The 27,688-nt window shown below is 42.3% G+C and overlaps 1 protein-coding gene across 1 annotated transcript; it reads right to left on the bottom strand.

Annotated features, from left to right (window-relative positions):
- Positions 1–2,596: 2,596 nt before the first annotated feature.
- Positions 2,597–6,202, bottom strand: LOC123411636 (serine/arginine repetitive matrix protein 1-like). Its single transcript, XM_045104599.1, has one exon. It carries the CDS (start codon positions 6,198–6,200, stop codon positions 5,598–5,600), a length of 603 nt encoding a protein of 200 aa, XP_044960534.1. The 5' UTR covers positions 6,201–6,202; the 3' UTR covers positions 2,597–5,597.
- Between the last annotated feature and the right edge of the window lie 21,486 nt (positions 6,203–27,688).

Genomic DNA, 27,688 nt, shown 5'->3' with positions numbered 1-27,688 from the left:
TGAAAACAATATATGAAATGATTTATTTTAGCTGGATATAGGGGGAAATGATTTATTTTAGATGGATAGGGAGAAATGATCAATGAGGTAAAATTAATATAAAGAGTACACTCTTAAGTAATTATAACAGCTTAGCAAACTTGAAAAAAAACACCCTATTTGTAAATTGTGGAGCAGTATCGTGAGGTTATTTTGTACAAATATCACATTTTTTCCTCAGATGCATCTGATGTCGATCATATGGTATTGATGATATAGCTTTCCGGCCAATTCTGCACGATCTATAGGTCCATAATTTTTTTTTGCGCAAAATCACAATTAGAAAAAATGCCAGATTACAAGTATACATCTCAACCTTAAAGGATGTCTAACCATTTCAGTAATAAAGAGTGTACTGCTGCTAGATAAAAAAAATCATACATTTGTTTGATTAAGATGTGGAAGTTAAAATGTTTGGCCAGATAATGAGCTAAATATGCCGGATAATATGAACCACCCCGAGAACTATTTTACATGGACGATGAGTTTGCTGGGAGTTGCACAAAAATAAGAACATCAGTATAATCAACGGCCATCCTTCCCAGCCTACTTTAAGCTTGCTTAAACCTAGATAAGCATTTGATTAAAAAAAGGTCTGTTTACTAATCCCTATATGAACTCTAGATATAAACACTCTTAAGTATATGAGGCAATTAGATGAAGAGAAATTAGCTTTGTTACAGTACCCTCCGGTGGAGACTACAAGTGGAACAAAATCATATATTACGTCCATTTGTGAGTTGATTTTTAGTTTTCAGCAGAAACAAAAGGAATACAATTTTTTTTCATTGTTGAATATGGACTAAAAAGTCACATATGCATTGGTATTCTGATTCTTGCACAATGGTAATAGCACTATGGACGAAGAAATAGAATCCTGCTGAATGCTCAGTTTGTTACTTGCAAGCAGTAAAAACAGGGTGTATAACAAAAAATTGGTGAAAAACACAACTGAGCAAGAAGCCAAGAACAAACCTTGATTTCTCATGACCATGTATCCCCGAGTGCAACAAAGGCAATGCAATATATCTTATAACCCTTAATCGAATAAGCTTCTCACAAACACAAGTCGTATATAAAGACCAAAATGACCTAACAGGAAAACAAAGCATACATATATGAAATGGAGAAAGAGTCAAATTTGAAAGGTTGCAGCTGCAACCGGTGGAACAGACATACACATTCACTGGATAAATTTTAAAGAAACATTGTGAACCTTTAAAACAAACTGAATTTATTACATGATAACAATTACAGAAATAAAATAAAACATTAAAATTGTCAAAGATCATTGGCAAATTATTTGTAGTAAGTAAGTTAGTAATGGATATAATTTAATCACACACAAAAATAGTTGGAAATAACAATGAAGATTTGAAATTCTAATTGCATCACTGCGGAGGTAGCGAGAACTGAGAATCATACCTAACAATTTTTTTCTCAAAGCACGTATGTACCAACACCTTCAAGGACCAGCAGATTAGCGCCGCTATGCAAAAAGACGGGTCCAGCACCTTCGCTTCTGCTCCCAACCCCATCTCCAACGGGGTCCCTTCCGATCGGGGGCCTCCACATCGACGCCCTGCACAAGTAGTGCACACACGCCTGTCCCCCTCACGACATGCAATAGCATCAGCCCGTGGAAGGCGGCGCCGGGTCTCCACATTGCGTGCAGCTCGAGCAGCCCACGCAAAACTCGAGCGAAATACATGTGCATTGCCACGGGGCGATAAATATAATATGGGTTTATTAGCGAATATATTTAATGAAATGCGCCGAGTACAACATATGTTCAGTTTCCCCACATCCAATATATACATTAGTAATCTCACCCAACATTTAAACATAAATAAGTGTCATAACAGAAGGTCATATTTTTGCTGTCCTAGGTGTAAAGACCGTGTGCAATGTTACGTACCGAGTCTTACCACTTTTGTCTATTTTTGTGGTTACTCTCGTAATCATAGACATTCTATTTTTTTGAAAAAGTCGGGATGGTTGTGCAATTACGCATGCCAAGAAAAAACTGATCAAATTCCATAAGCCAATGAACCTATGCAAAGATAAAACTTAGAACGTGCCTTGCAGTGAACCTTTTTAACTTTTATATGTGCAGACGCACGGTTAATAAACTAATAAATAATCTCATATATATGCACCCTTTCTTCTGCCCACATCATGGTCGCCCCCAAGCTCCTCACCACGCTTGCCTTCCTCATGCATGTTGCTTAGTTTGGGCTTCACCTATGGCAATATTTAAAATAAAACACTGAGCTGCAATAGATAAGCTTGATTCTTCATCATAGATAAGCATTAGAAAAGACGATTACCACATAATTTTGCATGACATAATGATGTGAGCATTAAAAACATTGAATAGAGCCAAACAAGAGAGTTGGTTAATTTAGTAAACTCTCTCATTTCATCAAATGATCTAGTATGTCATAAGACCAAGCAGAATGGCATTTCCAGGAATCTAATGATTACTTATATCCTCCGTACACAATAATAATTGATTGACTTGTTCATCCACAACTTGATTAGTAAGCACCATTGTATAATCATGTGAACTGCAATAAGTGAAACACTGCCGAATCAAGTTAAATTGGGGGAGGAGCGACACCACTGAAAATGTATGAAAATAGACTTTCATTGTGACACTTATTTTTCCCAAATTACAGAAAAGAAATCCCAAGTTACGGAGAAGAAACAACAGAAAACAGAGGTAGCTAGCTCAAAAGTGAAGCAACATTTGATGTATGCATGTACACGCAACATGAAGTAAAGTACAACTTATTCTCTAGATATTTTCCTATTAATGAGACCATCTAGCCAGCAGTAACCAATCCAAAAGGAAGTGGGTGCGTCATGTGTGTGTTTCTGGGAGGATGATGTATGTTTGTGAGATCACATTCTGGCCTAATAATTCCAATTTCTTGAAAACAAAATCCGTGTAACTTCTCAGCACAAATCTAAAGTAAGAACATTCCAGCCTGCACAAATCTAAAGCTGAAGTTGGTTTCCTTGCCACGCCTGCAACAAAAAAAAATTCAATAGAATCAGAAAAATCTAATGCACATACGTGAACATGCTCGTTTAATCTGTAATTCTCTTGTTCGTATGAAATACAAATCTTTTTTCGTTGGTTGCACATCCTAGTAATTGTGATGCGTCCGGTTTGAGCAAAAGAGAGCGAGGAGGCTGGGCCGCTGGGGCATGTGCTGCGCCCTATTTGGAAACCGAGAGACAAAAAAGCCTGTGAGAAAAAACCAGAACGGGAGGTGTTTTTTTTTTGCGAAAATCGGTGGGGTGAAGGACCTTCAGTCGATGGGACGAGTAGCGAACGAACGAAACGACGTACGGACTGCTCCTTTAAGAGTATTAAAAAACCGAACGAAGGTGGAAGACGAAAAAAACCAAGCAGTGGTGGGACGATGGACAAAAAAGACCGGTGAACGCCGGCTATCAACACAAAAATGATTATTTGCACAAGAGAACTAATAGAGCATCCCATATGTATACATATATAAGTAGAAAGAGATCAAGATAGCCTCATTAGTTTATTTATTGAAGGTATGTGCACTGATAAAAATAATCAAACCCTGACCTTGCTACAAACGTTTACCATTCCACACACAGTAATCAAATAGGCAATCTATGAAAACAAGACAAGATTTATTAAATTTGGCATGAACAGACCCTTTAACACAAAGTAGCATATAAACCAATCACCAAAGAGAAAAAAGGCAGTGTTGAGTAGTCATTAATGAATGAGCTATACCCGCATCACCAAAAAAGTGGAAAATTGTTAAAATGAGTTCACTTGTTTACCTAGGTTGGAATTCTAAGACCTCGGCGAGCTTGTTCGCCAAGGTGTAGTTCCATGATCATTTGCCTTATAAATATAGAGTGGCATGATGCGCACCATCATAATTCAGTTCACATTAATTGCAGTACATCCAGCCAACAGCTTGAGGATGCCAAAGATTATGAATGTACTAATTACCAAACTCATTATCCGAATCACTTTAAAACAATGGTCAAAATCCATGAGAAGAGGAACACGTAACTCTTCCATGAGATCAGCCACTCCAGCACCGAACATGTGGAAGATGCAATCGTATTCAACGAGCGAATCATCAATGTTGTCGTGCATAACCCGAGCAGAGATGACCGTGGCACTCGCCCTCATCTAATCACATAACCAAAGAACAAAACAAACAAGATTCAGTGACTAATCCAGAAATTATCGAACAAGGGAAAGTGAATTGATAACAAGTTGTAAGAGCATAAACCACTGCATGGTATATATCACCAATCATCAAACCTGAAGTGTGTTGGTGTGGGAGAGCCACATGATGCCGACAATTGTGATGTACCTGATTGTTGTTGCTAAACATGAGGTGATGTTGCCGTCATCCTATCCAGTCTCCACTTCCACTATTGTTTCACTTAAGATACTTTTAGTACATGCTAAGGGTTTCACATTATAGTTTTATTTAAAAATGGTTCATCATTTTGTTCGATGAGAATTGTTACAGTGATATTTTAACTGTATGTCTAATGATTTAGTAGTGCAACAAAGTTTGCATAGACATTTCAACAGTACTATTTTGAAAAGGATGATAAAAAAAACTAATAGCCACATTCAAGATGCTTTGCTGAGGGATAAAACACAATACAATAGGATGAGAACAAAACACACCAAATTACCAATCGGGCAGACATTACATCTTGCAGCTTCTGTCACATTCATAATCATTATAGCATGGCGATTCTTCACAAGTAAGGGCAGATAATTATAACATAACGCATTGCTATCTCCCAATTTATCTCCTTCATCAGAAGACTGCAAAAACAACAGGTAGAAAGTCAGGAAAAAGACGGACAAAAATACCAATGCCTTTTACAAATGTTGGGTGGTAATTATTGTACATGGCAGTTAATGGGTCCTTCCGAGCTTTGTGAACAACGAGCCAATGAGAGGATAGAAGTGAGATATGAATTACATACACATATAGTTAGCACGAATTATTCCCACTGCTACATGTTAGTCCTGCACGTAGTAAAAATTGGAGCGTATTTGTCCATTAGTTTTTGACAAATGGAGATGTGGAAATAATAACACACCTTTTGTGTCACACTTCGGTGCATAGCAATACACTCCTGATAAAAAAAATGCCAATCTCTTACCATGAATCTCGACTTAAGCCCTACAGTATTTGTCTCAGTGTAATCATCAAAATTAAAAATAATTCTTACTTGTGATCCTGCAAAACATCTTACCTTATAGAGGTCGGCTGAAAGCCACAATCCCGAATATAATCTTCAGAGAAATTTTGTCCAATTGGCTCCAAAGATTGATTACAAAGAAAATTAGAAACCATTCAACAGTTGGTAGCTGTATAAACATGGCATGTATTATGGATATTCCCTTGAATTGGAGAATGGCAATTAATGTGCATGTATATTCCTGTCTTGTCGTGTTAGTACATGATGGCCAAGATGTACTGACTGCTCAAGAGCCTCTATCTATCCGCAAAAGGAGAAGCATGTGTTTACCTTATGTGATTGAGTGCTTGAACATCTAGGCTGTGCAGAGTCAAGAAGATGTTACTCGGCCGGTCGGTAGTATGGTACGTGTGCCAGATCAGATCGGCGGGGTTGGGCAGCGCAGGGGGCGGCGGGGGCGGCCCACTCGCGGAGGGCCGACGGGGAGGGAGAGGGCGCGGTGGCGAGGAGGGCCGGCGGGAAGGGAGAGGGCGCGGGGGCGGCGGCAGTGCCGAGCGGCGCGGGTCCGTGTGCGGCGGCGAGCGGCTGTGCGAGAGGAGCGGTTCGCCCTCCCTTTGGCGGCGACGGCGCCCACGTCGACCGTGGGATCGCCGTGGCGGATCGGGACGAGGCAGATCTTGGCGAAGACCTCGTTGCTGTGCGCGTCGGCCATGAAGCGCACGGCGAAGATGCTGTAGGGAAGCACGGCGGACAGGTCGACGGCGGCCGTGGCCTGCTCGGCGTGGGCTTGCGGAAAGTAGTAGACGGGGGCGGCGCGCGGGCTGCTGGTGGTGCTGGCGCGATGACGATGGGGGATTTTTCTCGGGAGAGATGGTGGGAGGAGCGATCGGGTAGTTTGGGGAGAGTTGAGGACGTGGGTGCGTGGTCATGTAAAGGGTTTTTTCTGTAAACCGATTTTATTCTATATTAAATCGGTTAGTTTTTAAAGGGATGAAAAAAATGGTTTAACTTCTAGCAGTGACAGTGCTAGCGAGGTATCTATCATGGTTGAATCATCATGACGACAGATCCTCTTTAATAATAGAGATGTGGGTTGCATAGCACCGCTCTGCTGGGAATTCGTGGTATCGGAATTCGTTGGAGCACCGGACGAAAGCGGCATCACCAAAGGCACATTGGGTGGTTCAGAGAATTGGAGAGGTCCTTTCCGCAGCTTGCGCCGCAGTCGCCGCATCTTTCCAGGAACACTCGATCGCAGTCCTTCTAGGTACCGCTGTTGGTTCGACATGGTGTTCCCCCGGCGAGGGACCACGGTGTGGTTTATTATATACGTCGGGGCACCGAAGGGCGAGCTAGCCGGAGTGCAACATCGTGCGAACGGCACGTGGTGTCTCAACTCGTCGCATCAACTGTGCCTTTGAGAAGACCGGTCCATGTTGCTCCTCTCCGGCTCTCCCCATGTTCATGTGCGCATGAGCTAGTTTTGACTTCCGAAAAATCATTGCTTCCCACACAGAGGCCTCGAGCCTAATCGAACTATCACTTGTGTGTGCCCGCTTGCGTACGCGCGGCATCAATTCCAACATTTTGTCTAATTGGTCTCCAAGAGTAAAAAAACGCGGCCAACGAATTGACCCAAATGGACATTATGTTGCGGGCTGTTTGATTTTAAACTAACTTTGTTAAAGGTTGTCACGTCTAGGGTTAGGCAAGTTTGGTCAATTTAGAGAATCTTCATTGGGACCTTTGTTAAAGGTTGTCACGTCTAGGGTTAGGCAAGTTTGGTCAATTTAGAGCATTTTCATTGGGACCTCTTAAATCCGATTCATCAGACGCCCACGAACGCGGCCGGGCGCGTCCGCGGATACTGATCAGTCATACCTTAAACAATGCATTCTACATTCGTATATCTCTAATTATAAACCCCAAATTCATACTATTATATGTAACATAAACCTAATACTGAGCGAAGCTCGTCCGACTCCGTCGTGTCCATGTCCGGCTGGCTGCGCCCCTCATAGTGTCGGTCCGGTTGCTGACGATGTAGAGTAGGAGATGGGACAGTAGCCGACTCACGGGAGTCGAGCTCCCGCCGTCTCCCATGTCCCACTCTTCCTCGTCGGAGCCCATAACCCGGACGGTGCCAGTCGACGTGAGGTCGATGACGAATCATTCATGGGGGAGCCGGCGTCCATCACGACACGGTTGCGCCGACTGCACTGGTGCACCCTACGGGGCATCAAAAAGTGTGACTCGGCCTCTCCAACATCCGCCGCCGCGAGGGCCTCCGTCGCATCCCGTGCCCGCTGCCTCGCCCGGTGGACACGCCGCGCCATGACATCATCTAAGGTCGACCATGCTTCATGCTCGGCGCGCCAACGGAGGGGTTGCTTCCGTCACGGTGTCCGTACGACACACGGACCGCACCGCCTCCGGTGAGGCAGCAACGCCGGATCCAACCATAGGTTGTGCGGACGCAATGGATTTCCGGCGTTGTGAGTCCGAGCGCTGCCGTAGTGCGACCGCCTCCTGGGACCGACGGAGCGCAATACGAACGACCATCTCCTTCTCGGGCCCGCGTGGGACGAGCTCGTGGTCAACGGATCTGAAGGTGAAGGACTCAAATCCGCTGCCCTCCATGCCGGAGGTGAGCTTGGATGGCGTATGGGAGTAGAGGGGGTGGAGTGAAGTGGCTAGAGTTTGGTCCGGCGAGCGGATGGGGACGAATATATGTGGGCTAGATGTGGGCCAATGCGGGCCATGCGGGTATGCCCGGGCTCCCCCATATCCGCCCCATATTTGGGCTCGAAATGGGGGGTGGTGGTGAGCCTCGGTGTTTGAGGCTAGTTTGAGGGGCCCGTCTGGGTCAAGACTTTTTGACCGTGCATCGACCGGGCGGCCTGCCTGGACGTTTGAGGAGGGTTTGAGGGGTCCGGCTGTAGATGCTCTTAGAAGAGTGTTTGGTTCAAGCTTCACCTTAGAGCAACTCCAACGCAACGACCCAAATTGTCCGCCTGCATCCGTTTGGGCCAGAGCGGGCAAAAGTAGCCAAATGCACCGATCCAAACCGAAATCACGTTTTCCCGGACCCATTTCCGGCCCAAAATTATGCGTGTAATGTGTCAGCGCAGATGCGAAGGGAAGCGCCGCGCGTCCCCTCGGTGTCCGCCACGACCGTGCATGTCGGCCGCCTAACTACCACTCGCGATCATATTTATGATGACCACCAACACCGGGCCCACGCGACAGTGTGTAGAAGGGTCACGTGCCCTTCCTTTTTAATGGGCGCGTGCGACAGGGCCAGCCTCATCCACAACCCCCATCCACATCTAGCCACCTTTGCTCCCTTGCCGATGACCAGGAAACTCTAGCCAGCCAACCATGGGATTCTTCAAGGGAAGAAAGGGAGGTTCAACGCCGGACCGAGCTCTTCCGGTGGGAACCGTCGTTGGCACCGACTCCGCCCCTCGTCCATCCCAAGGCCGAGCCAGAGCGTGAGCCAACTCCCACGTGCAAGCGGTCACCGCCGCCCTCACTTGGTCGGAGGAGTCCTATTCGTGGATCGACCAGCTCCATGAGTGGGTGAGCGTGCCTCCCTGCCACTACGCCGCCACACCAGAAGAAGAGGCAGCCCATATTGAGCACTGGAAGGCGCATTGGCTCGCCAAGGAGAAGGCCGATGGCGAGCGACATATGCGATATGAGCAGATGTTGCACCGCGATGAGGAGACTTTGTGGCTTGAGGAGGAGGAGGAGGAGAGCTCCCGCCTCGCCGCTATGCCGCCGCCGTCGCAGATGCCAAAGGAGGCTGCCGTGGCGGCCTATCAAGCCGCGTCTGACTGGGCTGGGCCTCCCCTCGTCTTCATTGATCTCACCTGCTGTGGTGACGATGACGGGAAAAGCAAGGGCAAGGGTAAGGCGGTCTACTAGGGCAGTGTGCGGGCGTTTATTACAATTTTTAATTTTCTATTTATGTTTAAGTGGACTTTGGCCGGCGTTTGGCCGACCATTTATGTATAATTATGCTTAATTCGTCAATTTCGGCCACATCAGCATAAATGGGCCCGCCTCCGTTGGATGCACCTGCCGACCCAAATGAAAAAGCGGACGCGCATGTCCATCTGAACGACCCAAATGGACGAAAAGCAAACAAAGTGCACGTCTTTTGGGTCGTTGCGTTGGAGTTGCTCTTAGACAAGTCACACTATGGTCCCACATTACATACACACATAAAAGTGTGGCAAGATTTCCTTTGGCTTGCCAACTTGTGGCTCTTATTTGGAAGAACAAGCCTTAGACAAATATGGTAATATTACGTGGCAAAGCGTGGCATTGCTAGATGTAGAACCTTTGGTTCTGTGTCCGCAGAGACTCATTTATGTCCAAAATTTGTGTCAGATTTGACTCTAGACGGACATAGACCGGACGGGCTGAAATCACTGTTTTGACCATTTCAACAATATTTGTCACAAACTGTACTCGACATGAAAGTATTTCATGATCTGACCCATTTGGCAATGCCATAGCCTGTGGTGTTACTTCCCAATATAGAAACGTCAGGCTAGATAGCGTTTCTGCCCTTGCCCACTGCCACACGAGCACGCGTACGTGACAAGCCAGGAATGCTGAGGTGGATGTCGTTTTTGGAAACGTCATTGACCCTCGTGTTTCTATGTAGGACAGCAACGCCAAAGGCCTTAGCATTTCTATGGCATCCAGCTCGGCGTTTCTTGTTGGAAATATGCCCTAGAGGCAATAATAAATTAGTTATTATTATATTTCCTTGTTCATAATAATCGTTCATTATCCATGCTAGAATTGTATTGATTGGAAACTCAAATACATGTGTGGATACATAGACAACACACTGTCCCTAGTGAGCCTCTAGTTGACTAGTTCGTTGATCAAAGATGGTCAAGGTTGATACGTCTCCAACGTATCTATAATTTTTGATGGTTTCATGCTATTATCTTGTCAAACTTTGGACGTTTTGTATGCCTTTTATATCTTTTTTGGGACTAACTTATTAACTCAGTGCCAAGTGTCAGTTCCTATTTTTCCGTGTTTTTGACCCTTTTTAGAGGAGAATTTTAAACGGAGTCCAAACGGAATAAAATCTGCGGAATGATTTTTTCCATAACAGAAGACACACGGGAAACTTGAGAACCAAGGCAAGGGACCTCGGAGGAGGTCACAAGCCCACCAGGCCCGACCTAGGGGGGGGGGCTAGCAGGCTTGTGAGCTCCCCGTGGCTCCCCTGCCCTAGGTCTTCCACCTATATATTCCCTAAAATCCCAGAAAAAATCAGGAGATCATCAAAAGTACTTTTCCGCTGCCGCAAGCTGCTGTCTCCGCAAGATCCAATCTGGGGCACGTTCTGGTGCCCTGCCGGAGGGGGGATTCGGATACGGAGGGCTTCTTCATCAACACCATGACCTCTCCGATGATGTGTGAGTAGTTCACCATAGACCTACGGGTCCATAGCTAGTAGCTAGATGGCTTCTTCTCTCTCTTGGATCTTCAATACAAAGTTCTCCATGATCTTCATGGAGATCTATCCGATGTAATCTTCTTTTGCGGTGTGTTTGTCGAGATCCGATGAATTGTGGATTTATGATCAGATTATATATGAATCTTATTTGAGTTTCTTCTGATCTCTCTTATGCATGATTTCATATCCTTGTAATTCTCATCGAGTTGTGGGTTTTGTTTGGCTAGCTTGATCTATGATTCTTGCAATGGGAGAAGTGCTTGGTTTTGGGTTCATACCGTGCGGTGACCTCAGGCAGTGACAGAAGGGGTAGCGAGGCATGTATCGTGTTGTTGCCATCAAGGGTAAAAAGATGGGCTTTTCATCATTGGTTTGAGATTATCCCTCTACATCATGTCATCTTGCTTAAGGCATTACTCTGTTCGTCATGAACTCAATACACTAGATGCATGCTCGATAGTGGTCGATGTGTGGAGTAATAGTAGTAGATGCAGAAAGTACCGGTCTACTTGTCTCGGACGTGATGCCTATATGTATGATCATTGCCTTAGATATCGTCATGACTTTGCGCGGTTCTATCAATTGCTCGACAGTAATTTTTTCACCCACCGTAATACTTGCTATTTTGAGAGAAGCCTCTAGCACTATGGCCCCTGGGTCTACTCCACACTATATTTTCAGCCTTACTCTTTTTCTTCGTTGCACTTTCCGTCTTCAGATCTCACTTTGCAATCAATCTTGAAGGGATTGACAACCCCTTTATAGCGTTGGGTGCAAGCTCTTTGTGTTTGTGCAGGTACTCTGGACTTGACGAGATTCTCCTATTGGATTGATACCTTGGTTCTCAAAGTGAGGGAAATACTTACTGCTCCTGTGCTGCATCGCCCTTTCCTCTTCAAGGGAAAAACCAACGCAAGGTCAAGGGGTGACAGAAAGGTTTATGTCGCCGTAGCAGAAGAATTTATGGTGCCGATGCCTGGGAGGATCAAGTTAAGAACTCATCCAAGTAAGTGTCGCAAACTCATCTGTTGCATTTACTTTTTTGCCTCTCGTTTTCCTCTCCCCCACTTCTGAAAAACAAAAATTTACAAAAAGATTTGCCTTTTTCTCTCGCTTGCTCTTTGATTGCCTGTGTGCTTGCTTTCTTGCTGAAGTCACCATGACTGAAAACACCAAACTTTGTGACTTCTCGAATAATAATAATAATGATTTTATTAGTACTCCGATTGCTCCCGCCACTAGTGCGGAGTCATATGAAATCAATGCCGCTTTGCTGAATCTTGTTATAAAAGAGCAATTTTCCGGCCTTCCTAGTGAAGATGCCGCATCCCATCTCAATACCTTCATTGAGCTTTGCGATATGCAAAAGAAGAAAGATGTGGATAATGATGTGATTAAATTGCAGCCTTTTCCTTTCTGTTGCAAGATCGCGCAAAAACTTGGTTTTCGTCTTTGCCCAAAAATAGTATCGATTCTTGGGATAAGTGCAAATATGCTTATATATCCAAGTATTTTCCGCCGGCTTAGATTATCTCTCTCCGTAATGATATCATGAATTTTAAGCAACTTGATCATGAACATGTTGCACAATCTTGGGAGAGAATGAAATTGATGATTAGAAATTGTCCTGCTCATGCCTTGAGTCTTTGGATGATTACATAAATCTTCTACGCTTGCTTGAATTTCGCTTCTAGAAATATCTTGGACTCCTCCTCAGGTGGAACGTTTATGGAAATCACGTTAGGGGAAGCCAGAAAACTCCTAGACAATATCATGACGAACTACTCTCAGTGGCACACTCAAAGGTCACCTACTAGTAAGAAGGTACACGCTATAGAAGAAATTAACTCGTTGAGTGCTAAGATGGATGAGTTAATGAATTTGGTTGCTAGTAGAAGTGCTCCTTTAGATCCTAATGATATGCCCTTGTCTTCCTTGATTGAGAGTAGCAACGCTAGCTTGGACGTTAATTTTGTTGGTAGGAATAATTTTGGCAACAACAATGCTTTTAGAGGAAACTATGTTCCTATGCCTTTCCTAGTAACCCCTCTAATAACTTTGGCAACTCCTACAACAATACTCATAGAAATTACAATAGATTACCCTCTGATCTAGAGAGTAATATCAAAGAGTTTATCAACTCGCAATTTTTTTTCAATGCGTCCATAGAGGAAAAACTACTCAAAATTGACGATTTGGCTAAAAGCGTTGATAGAATGTCTAGTGATATTGATGCTTTGAAAGTTAGATGTGCTCCTCCCAATATCAATATGGATGAACTTTTGAAATCTATGCGTGTTTCCATGAGTGAGAGCAAAGAAAGAACCGCCCAAATTCGTGCTAGACATGAATGGCTTAAAAAGGCGTGTTCTCGTGATAAGAATCACAAAGATCTTAAAGTGCTTGGTTTGACTCCCATTGAATATTTGTTTTCTTGTGTCAAACCTAATGATGACGGGGCTGGATATGAATCCACTTTGGTTGAAAAACGCCCCAATGATTCGGAGTCCATCTATCTTGTTTCTAAAAGCATTGAAAGCGGAGTAGAAGATATTAAAACTTTGAGTAGTAATGAAATTACTACTTTGTATTTCAAGGAATTCAATTATGATAGTTTCTCCTTGATTGAATGCATTTCCTTGATGCAATCCATGCTAAACTCTCCACACGCTTATAGCCAAAACAAGGCCTTTACCGATCATATCGTCGAAGCTATATTAAAATCTCTTGAACAGAAATTTGAATTGGAAGTCTCTATCCCTAGAAAGCTTCATGATGAGTGGGAACCTACTATAAAATCAAAATCAAAAACTATGAATGTAATGCTTTGTGTGATTTGGGTGCTAGTGTTTTCGCGATTCCAAAGTCTTTATGTGATGTTATGGGTTTTAATGAGCTTGAAGAGTGTTCTCTTAATTTGCATCTTGCGGATTCTATTGTCAAGAAACCCATGGGAAGGATCAATGATGTTCTTATTATTGCAAATAGGAACTATGTACCCGTGGATTTCATTGTGCTTGGCATTGATTGCAATCCTACATGCCCTATTATTCTTAGTAGACCTTTCCTAAGGACTATCGGTGCCATTATCGATATGAAGGAAGGGAGTATTAAATTTAAATTTCCTTTAAAGAAGTGCATGGAGAACTTTCCTAGAAAGAAAATAATATTGCCTTATGAATCCATGATGAGGGCTACTTATGGTTTGAGCACCAAAGACGACGATACGTGATTCTATCGCCTTATGCCTAGCTAAGGGCGTTAAAACAACATCGCTTGTTGGAAGGCAACCCAATGAATTTATTTCTTTTTATTTCTGTTTTTTTGCGTCCACACCATCATAATTCTGTTATGATTGTGTTTTTTGTGTTTCTTTTTGTGTTTGAGCCAAGCAAAACCTTTATGACTAGTCTTGGTGATGGTTGTTTAATCCTGCTGGAAAAAGACAGAAACTTTTTGCTCACGAGATGATTTTTCATTTTTTATTCAGAAATAGATTTTGAGTTGATTATTTTTGCTGCTAGTTTATATGCCTTTTTCTCAGGCAGTCGTAATTTTTCAGAATTTGTGAGGTACCAGAAGTATACGAAGTATACAGATTGCTATAGACTGGTCTGTTTTTGACAGATTCTGTTTTTGTTGAGTTGGTTGCTTGTTTTGATGAAACTATGGATAGTATCGGGGGGTACTAGCCATGGAAAAGTGAGAATACAGTAACCTAACACCAATATAGATAGAATTCAAGGTTGCTACAGTACCTAAAGAGGTGGTAGTTTGTTTTCCTATGCTAATGTTATCACGAGTTTCTATTTAAGTTTTGTGTTGTGAAGTTTTCATGTTTTGGGTGATGTTCTCGTGGACAGAGAGATAAGGAGTGTAAAGAGCTCAAGCTTGGGGATGCCCAAGGAATACCATGCCAAATTCAAGGACACCAAAAAGCCTAAGCTAGGGGATGCCCCAGGAAGGCATCCCCTCTTTCGTCTTCAATCCATCGGTAACATTACTTTGGGCTATATTTTTATTCACCACATGATATTTGTTTTGCTTGGAGCGTCTTGTATCTTAGGAGTCTTTTCTTTTTGTTGTGTCACGATCATCCTTGCTGCACACCTTTTGAGAGAGACATGCACTCATTGTGATTTTGCTAGAATGCTCATCATGCTTCACTTATATCTTTTGAGCTAGATAATTTTGCTCTGTGTGCTTCACTTAGATCTTTTAGAGCACGACGGTGCGTGACGTGGTAGTTGGTTTATGCTATGAAAGTAGTCCCAAAGGTGATAGGTATCCAAAGAGAAAACAAAAACCTCCATCTTCATGTGCATTGAGTAGAAAGAGAAGTCTTGATTCCTCTCAATTAGTTTTGAGACATGGATTTGGTAATATTAAGAGTTATGTTAGTAGGGTGTTGTGAATCTAGAAATACTTGTGTTGAAGTTAGTGATTCCTGTAGAATGCACGTATGGTGAACCGCTATGTTAGGAAGTCGGAGCATAATTGATCTATTGATTGTCATCCTTTGTGTTGAGGTCGGGATCGCGCGATGGTTAACACCTACCAACCCTTCCCCTAGGAGTATGCGTTTAGCACTTTGTTTCGATTACTAATAAAAACTTTTGCAACAAGTATATGAGTTCTTCATGACTAATGTGAGTCCATGGTATAGATGCACTTTCACCTTCCACCATTGCTATCCTCTCTAGTACCGTGCAATTCTCGCCGGTGCACAAACCCACCGTATGCCTTCCTCAAAACAGCCACCATACCTACCTACTATGGCATTTTCATAGCCATTCCGAGATATATTGCCATGCAACTCCCACTGTTCCGTCTCATGACTTGTGTCGTCACTCTCATATTGCCAGTGCATGATCGTAAGCTAGATCGTTGCACATCCCGGTACACTGCCGGAGGCATTTCCTATAGAGTCATCATCGTTCTAAGATTTGAGTTGTGAGTAAATAAAAGTGTGATGATCATCATTATTGGAGCATTGTACCATGTGAGAAAAAAAAAGAGGCCAAGAGCCCAAATAAAAAAAAGAGAGAAAAAGAGAGAAGGGACAATGCTACTATCTTTTTCCACACTGTGCTTCATAATAGCACCATGTTCTTCATGATTGAGAGCCTCTCGTTTCGTCACCACCATATGCTAGTGGGAATATTTATTATATAACTTGGTTTGAATATTCCAATGATGGGCTTCCTCCAAATTGCCCTAGGTCTTCGTGAGCAAGCAAGTTGGATGCACACCCACTAGTTATCCTTTTGAGCTTTCACATACTTGCTCTAGTGCATCCTTTGTATGGCAATCCCTACTCATTCACATTGATATCTATTAATGGGCATCTCCATAGCCCTTTGATACGCTGAGTCAATGTGACCATCTCCTCCTTTTTGTCTCACAACCACCACCACACTCTATTCCACCTATAGTGCTATATCCATGGCTCACGCTCATGTATTGCGTGATAGTTACAAAAAGTTTGAGAAAGTAAGAGTGCGAAAACAATTACTTGGCCAATACCGGGGTTGTGCATGATTTACATTAGTTGTGTGAGGATGATGGAGCATAGCCAGACTATATGATTTTGTAGGGATAACTTTCTTTCGCCTTGTTATTTTGAAAGTTCATGATTACTTTGCTAGTTTGCTTGAAGTATTATTGTTTTCATGTCAATAGAAAACTATTGTTTTGATTCTTACGGATCTGAACATTCATGTCACATGAAATAAGTTGCAAAGTACAACTATGCTAGGTAGCATTCCACATCAAAAATCCAGTCTTTATCACTTCCCTACTCGAGCACGAGCAAGATTTAAGATTGGGGATGCTTGATACGTCTCCAACGTATCTATAATTTTTGATGGTTTCATGCTATTATCTTGTCAAACTTTGGACGTTTTGTATGCCTTTTATATCTTTTTTGGGACTAACTTATTAACTCAATGCCAAGTGCCAGTTCCTGTTTTTTCCGTGTTTTTGACCCTTTTCAGAGGAGAATTTTAAACGGAGTCCAAACGGAATAAAATCTGCGGAATGATTTTTTCCATAACTGAAGACACACGGGAAACTTGAGAACCAAGGCAGGGGACCTCGGAGGAGGTCACAAGCCCACCAGTCCCGGCCTAGGGGGGGCTGGCCTAGCAGGCTTGTGAGCTCCCCGTGGCTCCCCTTCCCTAGGTCTTCCGCCTATATATTCCCTAAAATCCCAGAAAAAATTAGGAGATTATCGAAAGTACTTTTTCGCCGCCACAAGCTTCTGTATCCGCAAGATCCCATCTGGGGCACGTTCTGGTGCCCTACCGGAGGGGGATTCGGATACGGAGGGCTTCTTCATCAACACCATGACCTCTCCGATGAGGCGTTACTCTGTTCGTCATGAACTCAATACACTAGATGCATGCTGGATAGCGGTCGACGTGTGGAGTAATAGTAGTAGAGGCAGAAAGTATGGTTCTACTTGTCTCGGATGTGATGCCTATATGTATGATCATTGCCTTAGATATCGTCATGACATTGCGCGGTTCTATCAATTGCTCGACAGTAATTTGTTCACCCACCGTAATACTTGCTATTTTGAGAGAAGCCTCTAGTGAACACTATGGCCCCCGGGTCTACTCCACACTATATTTTCAGCCTTACTCTTTTTCTTCGTTGCACTTTCCGCCTTTAGATCTCACTTTGCAATCAATCTTGAAGGGATTGACAACCCCTTTATACCGTTGGGTGCAAGCTCTTTGTGTTTGTGCAGGTACTCTGGACTTGACGAGATTCTCCTACTGGATTGATACCTTGGTTCTCAAACTGAGGGAAATACTTACTGCTCCTGTGCTGCATTGCCCTTTCCTCTTCAAGGGAAAAACCAGCACAAGCTCAAGGGGTGACAGAAAGGTTTCTGTCACTGTAGCAAAGGTTTCCTGGCCATAGGCAAGTGTTGTCTCTTGATAACGGGATCACATCATTAGGAGAATCATGTGATGGACAAGACCCAAATTCTATACGTAGCATGTGATCGTGTTATTTTGTTGCTATTGTTTTCTGCGTGTCAAGTATTTATTGCTATGACCATGAGATCATATAACTCATTGTCACCGGAGGAATACCTTGTGTGTATCAAACGTTGCAACGTATCTGGGTGACTATAAAGGTGCTCTACAGGTATCTCCGAAGGTGTCCGTTGAGTTAGTATGGATCAAGACTGGGATTTGTCACTCCGTGTGACGGAGAGGTATCTCGGGGCCCACTCGGTAATACAACATCACAAAAAAGCCTTGCAAGCAATGTGACTAAGTGTAAGTCACGGGATCTTGTATTACGGAACGAGTAAAGAGACTTGCTGGTAACGAAATTGAAATAGGTATACGGATGCCGACGATCAAATCTCGGGCAAGTAACATACCGAAGTACAAAGGGAATGACATACGGGATTATATGAATCCTTGGCACAGAGGTTCAACCGATAAGATCTTCGTAGAATATGTAGGATCCAATATGGGCATCCAGGTTCCGCTATTGGATATTGACCGAGGAGTGTCTCGGGTCATGTCTACATAGTTCTCGAACCCGCATGGTCTGCACACTTAAGGTTCGATGATGTTTTTTCATAGTTGAGTTATATGTGTTGGTGACCGAAGATTGTTTGGAGTCCCGGATGAGATCACGGACGTCACGAGGGTCTCTGGAATGGTCCAGAAACGAAGATTGATATATAGGAAGTTGGTGTTTGGATTCCGGAAAGTTTTCGGGCATTACCGGAGTGTACCGGGAGTGACGAATGGGTTCCGGGGTCCCACTTGGTGGGCCCACCACGCCCCAAGGGGTGCACATTGGTTTATTGGATGCACAGTAAGGTATAATGGGCTGGCAAAGTCATCCAAGGAAAGCCCATGAGGAAAAAGTGGAAAATCCAAAAGAGGTGGGAAAATAAGGAAGGAGTCCTAATACAAGTGGGATTGGAGAAGGACTCCTCCCTCTCTCCCACTTCGGCGGACCCAAGGACGATTCCTTGGTGCGCCAAGGCTGCCCAAGGCTTCCTCTCCCCTCCTCCTATATATACTAGAGGTTTAGGGCTTTTGAGACACAACTTTGCCACGTGCAACTCAAACCTACACCTCGTAGTTCTTCCTCTAGATTAGATTTCTGCAGAGCTGGGGCGGAGCCCTGCAGGAATAGTTCATCACCAACACCGGCGCGCCGTCACGCTGCCGGAGAACTCATCTACTTCTCCGTCTTGCTTGCTGGATCAAGAAGGCCGAGATCATCGTCGAGTTGTACGTGTGCTGAACGCGGAGGTGCCGTCCATTCGGCGCTAGATCGGAACGGGTCGTGGGACGGATTGCGAGACGGTTCGTGGGATGTATCGTTGGATGGTTCGAGGGACGTGAAGACGTTCCACTACATCAACCGCGTTTCTTAACGCTTCATGCTGTGCGATCTACAAGGGTACGTAGATCTAATCTCCACTGGTAGATGGACATCACCATGATAGGTCTTCGTGTGCGTAGGAATTTTTTTGTTTCCCATGCAACATTCCCCAACAGTGGCATCATGAGCTAGGTTCATGCGTAGATGTTATCTCGAGTAGAACAAAAAAGGTTTTGTGGACGGTGATGTTTGATTTGCTGCCCTCCTTAGCATTTTCTCGATTCGGCGGTATTGTTGGATTGAAGCGGCCCGGACCGACATAACTCGTACGCTGACGAGAGACTGATTTCATCGATTGACATGCAACCTCGTTTCATAAAGATGACTGGCGGGTGTCAGTTTCTTCAACTTTAGTTTAAGTGGTTTTGACCGAGGCGGTCCTTGGAGAGGTTAAATAGCAATTTGCACATCTCCGTTGTGGTTTTTGTGTAAGTAAGATGTGATCATACTAGATACCCATAGTAGGCACGTAAAACATGCAATAAAAATTTAGAGGACGTTTAACTTGTTTTTGCAGGGTATGCTTGTGATATGATATGGCCAATGACGTGATGTGATATATTGGATGTATGAGATGATCATGTTGTAATAGTTAATATCAACTTGCACATGGATGGTACAACAATCGACACGAGCCATAGGGTTGTCTTTAAACTAACGTTTGTGTTTGCACATGCGTTTACTATATTGCTAGGTCGTAGCTTTAATAGTAATAGCATAGGTAGCACGACAACATCGATGGCGACACGTTGATGGAGATCATGATGATGGGGATCATGGTGTTGCGCCGGTGACAAGAAGATCATGCCGGTGCTTAAGCGATGGAGCTCAAGAAGCACAAGATGATGGCCATATCATGTCACTTATGAATTGCATGTGATGTTAATCCTTTTATGCACCTTATTTTGCTTAGAATGACGGTATCATTATAAGGTGATCTCTCACTAAAATTGCAAGATGAAATTGTGTTCTCCCCAACTGTGCACCGTTGCGACAGTTCATCGTTTCGAGACACCACGTGATGATCGGGTGTGATAGACTCAACGTTCACATACAATGGGGTCAAAACAGTTGCACACAAGAAACACTCGGGTTAAACTTGACGAGCGTAGCATGTGCAGACATGGCCTCGAAACACATGAGACCGAAAGGTCGAGCATGAATCATATAGTTGATATGATTCACATAGGGATGCTTACCACTGAAACTATTCTCAACTCACGTGATGATCGGACTTGAGTTAGTGAATTTGGATCATGTACCACTCAAATGACTAGAGAGATGTACTTTTTGAGTGGAAGTTCTTAAGTAATATGATTAATTGAACTAATTATCACGAACATAGTCAATAGGTCTTTGCGAATTATGATGTAGCTTGCGCTATAGCTCTACTGTTTTTTATATGTTCCTAGAGAAAATTTAGTTGAAAGATGATAGTAGCAACTTTGCGGACCGAGTCCGTAAAACTGAGGATTGTCCTCATTGCTGCGCAGAAGGCTTATGTCCTTAATGCACCACTCGGTGTGCTGCACCTCGAGCGTCGTCTGTGGATGTTGCGAACATCTGACATACACGTTTTTGATGACTGCGTGATAGTTCAGTGCATAATACTTAAATGGCTTGGAAGCAAGGCGCCGAAGACGTTTTGAAACGTCGCGGAACATAAGAGATGTTCTAAGAGATGAAATTGAGATTTCATGCTCGTGCCCTTATTGAGAGGTATGAGACCTCCGACAAGATTCTGTGTCTACAAAGTAAAAGAGAAAAGCTCAATCGTCAAGCATGTGCTCAGATTGTGTGAGTACAACAATCACTTGAATCAAGTGGGAGTTAATCTTCCAGATGAGATAGAGTGATGGTTCTCCAAAAGTCAATGCCACTAAGATGCTAGAGCTTCATGATGAACTATAACATATCAAGGATAGATATGATGATCCTTCAGCAATTCGCAATGTTTGACACTGCGAAAGTAGAAATCAAGAAGGACCATCAATTGTTGATGGTTAGTAAAACCACTAGTTTGAAGAAGGGCAAGGGCTAGAAGGAATACTTCATGAAACAGCAAACTAGTTGCTACTCTAATGAAGAAACCCAAGATTGAACCCAAACCCGAGACTAAGTGCTTCTGTTATGAGGGGAACGGTCACTGAGGCAGAGCTACCCTAGATGCTTGGTAGATAAGAAGGCTGGCAAAGTTGACAGAAGTATATTTGTTATACATCATATTGATGTGTACTTTACTAGTACTCCTAGTAGCACGAGGGTATTAGATACCGGTTCGGTTGCTAAGTAATTAGTAACTCGAAATAAAAGCTATGGAATAAACAGAGACTAGCTAAAGGCGAGGTGATGATAAGTGTTGGAAGTATTTCCAAGGTTGTGTGATCAAACATCGCACGCTACCTCTACCATCGGGATTGGTGTTAAACCTAAATAATTGTTATTTGGTATTTGCATTGAGGATGAACATGATTAGATCATGTTCATTGCAATACGATTATTCATTAAAGATAATAATAGTTATTCTATTTGCTTGAATAATTACCATCAATGGTTTATTGAATCTCGATCTTAGTGTTACACATGTTCATAATATTGGTGCCAAAAGATACAAAGTAATAATGATAGTACCACTGTAGCGACCCGACTCAAAAAGAGTCAAGCCTCTGTGTATCTGTGCCATCCCTGAATCAGTATGCTGGCGCGCACAGTACATCAATGTATATATCAAAGTGCAATCACATGTAAATAACGTAAATCTGATATATAGCTCAAAATCTCAGCGGAAACAGTCAAAGGGAGTGGAGTCCCAATAAACACCAACAACAAGTTGATTGCAGACCGTAACCCTAAATCGTACTCTTACTCGTCGAAGAAAGTATCTACAACATAGGACGTTGCAGCCGTGTAGGTCAGCATATTGAATATGCTGGCAAGTCACAAAAGAGAGGTGTAAATATCATCTATACTATATGCATATATGGCAAGTGGGGCTATAGTTTAAGTTTTGCGTAAAGCAAATTTTCCTACAACAAGAGAGGGGGTAAAAGCCAAATTTACTACATTGTTGGTTGTTAATGAGAAGGTTCCACCAACAAATTCTCATACCCAAGTTGTCAATAATACCCACATCAAATAGATTTAATGGTGTTGAGAATTCCTGATAACTTCAGTTCCTTCGGCTCAAGTTGTCCATGACCGTGGACACGGCTAATCGATTAGGTTAGGGTACTCTGCAGAGTTTTTCACACGTTCCCCACAAGATTTGATCGCCTCCGTTGAAGTCCTCGCACTTCAGGGTCTTTGAGAACTCGATGATCAAAACATGGTCTTTCAACGGGTTCCTCTGAGCCTCTGTCGGTGCCCATCCAATCCTACCGTTCTTCTACATCTCGTAGCACCGCCCGTCCGGAGTCACCACGTTGTCCAACCAAGCCAGAGCCCATAATGACTTGTGGCTGTGCAGGTAAGCCTTGGGTCTTGAAATATCCATCCATCTCTTTGAGCCTGGGTGAAGCTTTCCGCAAGATGTCATGGCGCTTCTCCATGCATCCCGGGTCCTCCGCTGGTTTTTCCCAAGGAGCCCATCTGAACCGTCCTTCACCCAGAGGTATATTTCGTTCTGAGGTCTTGCAAGTCTTGGAGTATCCGGTCTTGATTATTATATTCTCACAAGACTCGTGAATAACACTCAACCATAACCCCGTCTACTAAAATCATAGCAAAATAAAATTCATCGTCCTGGGCCAAGTAACAAGGGTGATGGGTGCCTACCACATGATACTACATCAAGATCCAAATTTCCAAGTACCTACTTTGCATGCAATTTGGGTGAAGAAGGTAGAGCTACAATGCATATAAAACATAAGGAAAAACATGATCAACGTGACTTGCCTGGTAAGGTTGATGGAGATAGATATCGCTCTCAAGAAATAACTTGATAGAACTATTCGTCACTCTCCGATGAAATCTATATAATCAAACATAGTATTCATATACGCAATCATACTAGCAATCATCCTAGCTATCAATATAACAAATAACAATAAAATTGATGCAATAAAATCAATAAGAAAGATCAAGTAGAAATCCAAAGGAAAACTTCAAAGAAAACTATGGAGTCTTTTACTACAACAATCACTAAATAGTTTTTGTTCTAATTAAACATAACAGAAAATAAAACACTAAAATAGTGAAATAATAGAAAAGAAAATATAAAATTAACTAAGATAACAGAAAGTATTTCATAAAACTATATTATTTTGAAAGTATTTTCAAATAGGACATCAAACTAGCAACGAAATCAATTTGCAAGTTATTATCGAACAAGAATTGATTTCTTGCTATCAAATAAAATAAAATTTTGTTTTTGTTTAAAACCTACTGTTCATTAACAGAAAACAAAAATATAACCTTTTACTAGTATAAAAGAAAATAATTAAAAACAATTATAGCAAAAGAAATAGTAACAATCCTAGAAAGAACTAAAACAAAATTTGTTTCACATGAAATAATGAGTTAAATTATTCCAAAAATTCTGAAATTTTACCCACTCATAATTAAGATCACTAGTGATCAGTAGCAAAAAGAATCAATTAAAAAACTATTTTTAAACTCCAGATATTAACAAAATAATATTTAAAACAAATTTGTTTAAATTCAAAATTTAAATTTACAAACATGGTCAAATTTTATATCTATGGAAACTACATAAAATTTGTGATCCAAGGCAAAAATAATCACCTAATTCAAAGTTATAAAGTAATAGATATGAATTTTATAAGTTTGCTCTTTTTCTGAAAAAAAACTGTTACGGGATTTTTTTGAAGCTCACCGGAGATAGTCGGCGGAGTTGGAGAAGACGATAGGGAGGTTACTCCGGTGGCCGGCCAAGGCGGTGGAGGGGTCCAGGCGAAGGAGGAGGGCTCCAGCCGAAGGTTGGTGGTGCCGGTTGGGTGTGCGGCGAAGCAGGGAGGCTGCAGGAGCTCCGACGAGTTCGTGTCGGAGGCGAACTCCGGTGAGGGCGGGGCGGGACGCTGCGGCGAGGGAAGGGGCGGGGCTACGGGGAAAATGGAGAGAGGGGAGGCTCCTCTATTTATAGACAGCCTCGGGAGGGTCAGGAAAGGAAAGGTCAAAGAGATCGGCTCAGGATTCGTTGCTCCCGTGAGGAAGCTTCCTGGCGCTACAGGAAGGAAAGAGCTTCTCGTGAGGAAGAAGAAGAGGACACGGGCCAAATTTGCTATCGGGCCCAAGTCACTTTCCTAATAAAAACGATTTATTTCCTATTATACAAAAATCGGAAAGGAAACTAAATAAAATAAAATCTATAATACTTTTATATAGACATATTATATATCAAAATTTGCAGAAAACGATTTCCTACGAGATGAACATATTTTCAAGGCCAAACAAAAATCTCACAAAATCTGAAAATTCAAACAAAGTTGCTGGTTTAAGAAAAATGCAAATAAAACATTTTGAAAATACAAAAAATGGATTCAAATTAATTTCTCTCCATTTTTATATTGAAGGGAATCATTTGACCCTATTTTCCATGTATTTTATTTTTGGAGAAAAATAAATTTGAAAACCACTTAAAAAATTCTTTTTGAAACATAATATAAAACATTTTCAAAATAGTCTTGTGAGTTTCATAAGTTCAAATAAAATTTCAAATGACCCCTGCTTTGGAGTGTCATATTGCTCCTCTCAAGATTTTGAATTTTGGGTAAGGGGATTTTTAATTCATTTAAACTTTCAAATAGGACTAAATATGAAATAGATTGCGAAAGGAATTATTTTCATGGACCACCTTTTTTCCAAGTCCTTTATTTTGAAGAAGTCATATTATCTTCTCTGAGTGATTTGTATTGGATGAAATTGGAATTCAAAAGAAACTGGGAAAGTCATTTTATTCCCTCTCATTCAAAAGTTTTAAAAAGTTCCGAATTTCACACAAGTTTAAATCACTCAATCAAACAATCAATCAATCTAGTAATTATTATAACATACCAAGATTTGGGATGTTACAACCACTTACTTGTGGCACTGCTACTTGAGTCATGTTGGTGTAAAATGCATGAAGAAGCTCCATGCTGATGGATCTTTGTACTCACTCATTTTTTTAAACGTTTGAGACACGCAAACCATACCTGTTGGTATAAACACATGAAGAAACTCCATGCAGATGGATCGTTTGGATTCACTTGATTTTGAATCACTTTATACATGCAAAATCATACCACATGGAACAAGAAAGTAACTTGTTGGAAGCAATGCATTTTGATGTGTGCAGTCCAATGAGTGCTAAGGCACGTAGTGGATATTGTTATGTTCTTACTTTACTGACGATTTGAGAAGGTACAAGAGTATTTACTTGATGAATCACAAGTGTGAGATATTGAAAAGTTCAAAGCTATTTCAGAGTGAAGATCGTCGTGACAAGAGGATAAACTGTCTATGATATGATCATTGAGATGAATATCTGAGTTGCGAGTTTTTGGTACACAGTTAAGACAATGTGAAAATTGTTTCACAATTCATGCCACCTAGAACACCATAGTGTGATGGTGTGTCCGAACATCATAGCCGCGCCCTATTTGATATGGTGCATACTATGATGTCTCTTATCGAATTACCACTATTGTTTATGGGTTATGCATTAGAGACAACCACATTCACTTTAAATAGGGCACCACGTATTTCCGTTGAGATAACACAGTAAATACTATGGTTTGGAGAAACCCGAGCTGTCGTTTCTTGAAAGTTTGGGGCTCCGACGCTTATGTGAAAAAGTTTTAGTCTGATAAGCTCAATCCCAAAGCGGATAAATGCATGTTCATAGGATATCCAAAACAGTTGGATACATCTCCTATCTCAGATCCGGAAGCAAAGTGTTTGTTTCTAGAAACGATTCCTTTCTCGAGGAAGGTTTCTCTCGAAAGAATTGAGTGGGAGGGTGGTGGAACTTGATGAGGTTAGTGAACCGTCACTTCAACCAGTGTGTAGCAGGGCGGAGGAAGATGTTCGTGTGGCGCCTACACCAATTGAAGTGGAAACTGATGATGGTGATCATTGAGCTTCAGATCAAGTTACTACAGACCTCGTAGGCCGACAAGGTCGCGTACTACTACAGAGTGGTACGATAACCCTGTCTTGGAAGTCATGTTGTTGTACAACAATGAACCTACAAGCTATGGAGAAGCGATGGTGGGCCCGAATTCCGACAAATGGCTGGTGGCCATAAAATCCGAGAGAGGATCCATGTAGACTTTGGAAGAACTACTTGATGGTCATAAGAATATTGAGTAAAGATGGATCTTTAAAAGGAAGACAGACGATGATGGTGAAAAGTCACCATTAAGAAAAGTTCGACTTGTCGCAAAGATGTTTCTGACAAGATCAAAGGGTTGACTATGATGAGATTTTCTCATTCATAGCGATGCTAAAAGTCTGTTGGAATTATGTTAGCAGTTGCTGCATTGTTTATGAAATATTGCACATAGGATGTGAAAACATTGTTTCCTCGACAGTTTCCTTGAGGAAAGGTTGTATGTGATACAACGAGAAGGTTTTGTCGATCCTAAAGATGCTAACAAGTATGCAAGCTCCAGCGATCCTTCTATGGACTGGTGGAAGCATCTCGGAGTTGGAATATACGCTTTGATGAGATGATCAAAGATTTTGGGTTTGTACAAGGTTTATGAGAAACTTGTATTTCCGAAGAAGTGAGTGGGAGCACTATAGAATTTCTGATAAGTATATGTGGTTGACATATTGTTGATCGGAAGTAATGTAGAATTTCTGTGAAGCATAAAAGGTTGTTTGAAAGGAGTTTTCAAAGGAAGACCTGGATAGAGCTATTTGAACATTGAGCATCAAGATCTATACAGATAGATAAAAAACGCTTAATAGAACTTTCAAATTGAAATGCATGCCTTGACAAGTTTTTTGAAGGAGTTCAAAATAGATCAGCAAAGAAGGAGTTCTTGGCTGTGTTGTAAGGTGTAAATTTGAGTATGACTCAAAAGCCCGACCATTGCAGAAGAAAGAGAAAGGACGAAGGTCGTCCCCTATGCCTTAGACGTAGACTCTAAAGTACGCCATGCTGTGTGCCACACCTAATATGTGCCTTGCCATGAGTCTGTCAAGGGGGTACAAGGAGTGATCCAGGATTGAATCACTAAAACAACGGTCAAAGTTATTCTTAGTAACTAGTGGACTAAGGATTTTTTTCTCTATTATGGAGGTGATTAAAGAGTTCATCGTAAAGGGTTACGACGATGCAAGCGTTGACACTAATCAGAATAACTCTGAGTAGTAAAACGGATTCATAGAGTAGAGTAGATATTTGGAGTATTTCCGAATAGCACGTAGTAGCAGCATCTATAAGACGACATAAAGATTTGTAAAGCACACACGGATCTGAAAGATTCAGAACCGTTGACTAAAACCTCTCTCACGAGCAAGACGTGATCAAACCCCAGAACTATATGGGTG

The sequence above is a fragment of the Hordeum vulgare genome, chromosome 7H (genome assembly GCF_904849725.1).
Source record: "Hordeum vulgare subsp. vulgare chromosome 7H, MorexV3_pseudomolecules_assembly, whole genome shotgun sequence".
Classification (NCBI taxonomy): Eukaryota; Viridiplantae; Streptophyta; class Magnoliopsida; order Poales; family Poaceae; genus Hordeum; species Hordeum vulgare.
Note: the sequence above shows the minus strand (reverse complement) of the source record. Positions and strands in the feature narration are given on the sequence as shown.

Coding starts and splice junctions, on each gene's coding strand:
- LOC123411636 (XM_045104599.1), bottom strand. CDS start 6,200: ATGACCACGCACCCACGTCCTCAACTCTCCCCAAACTACCCGATCGCT.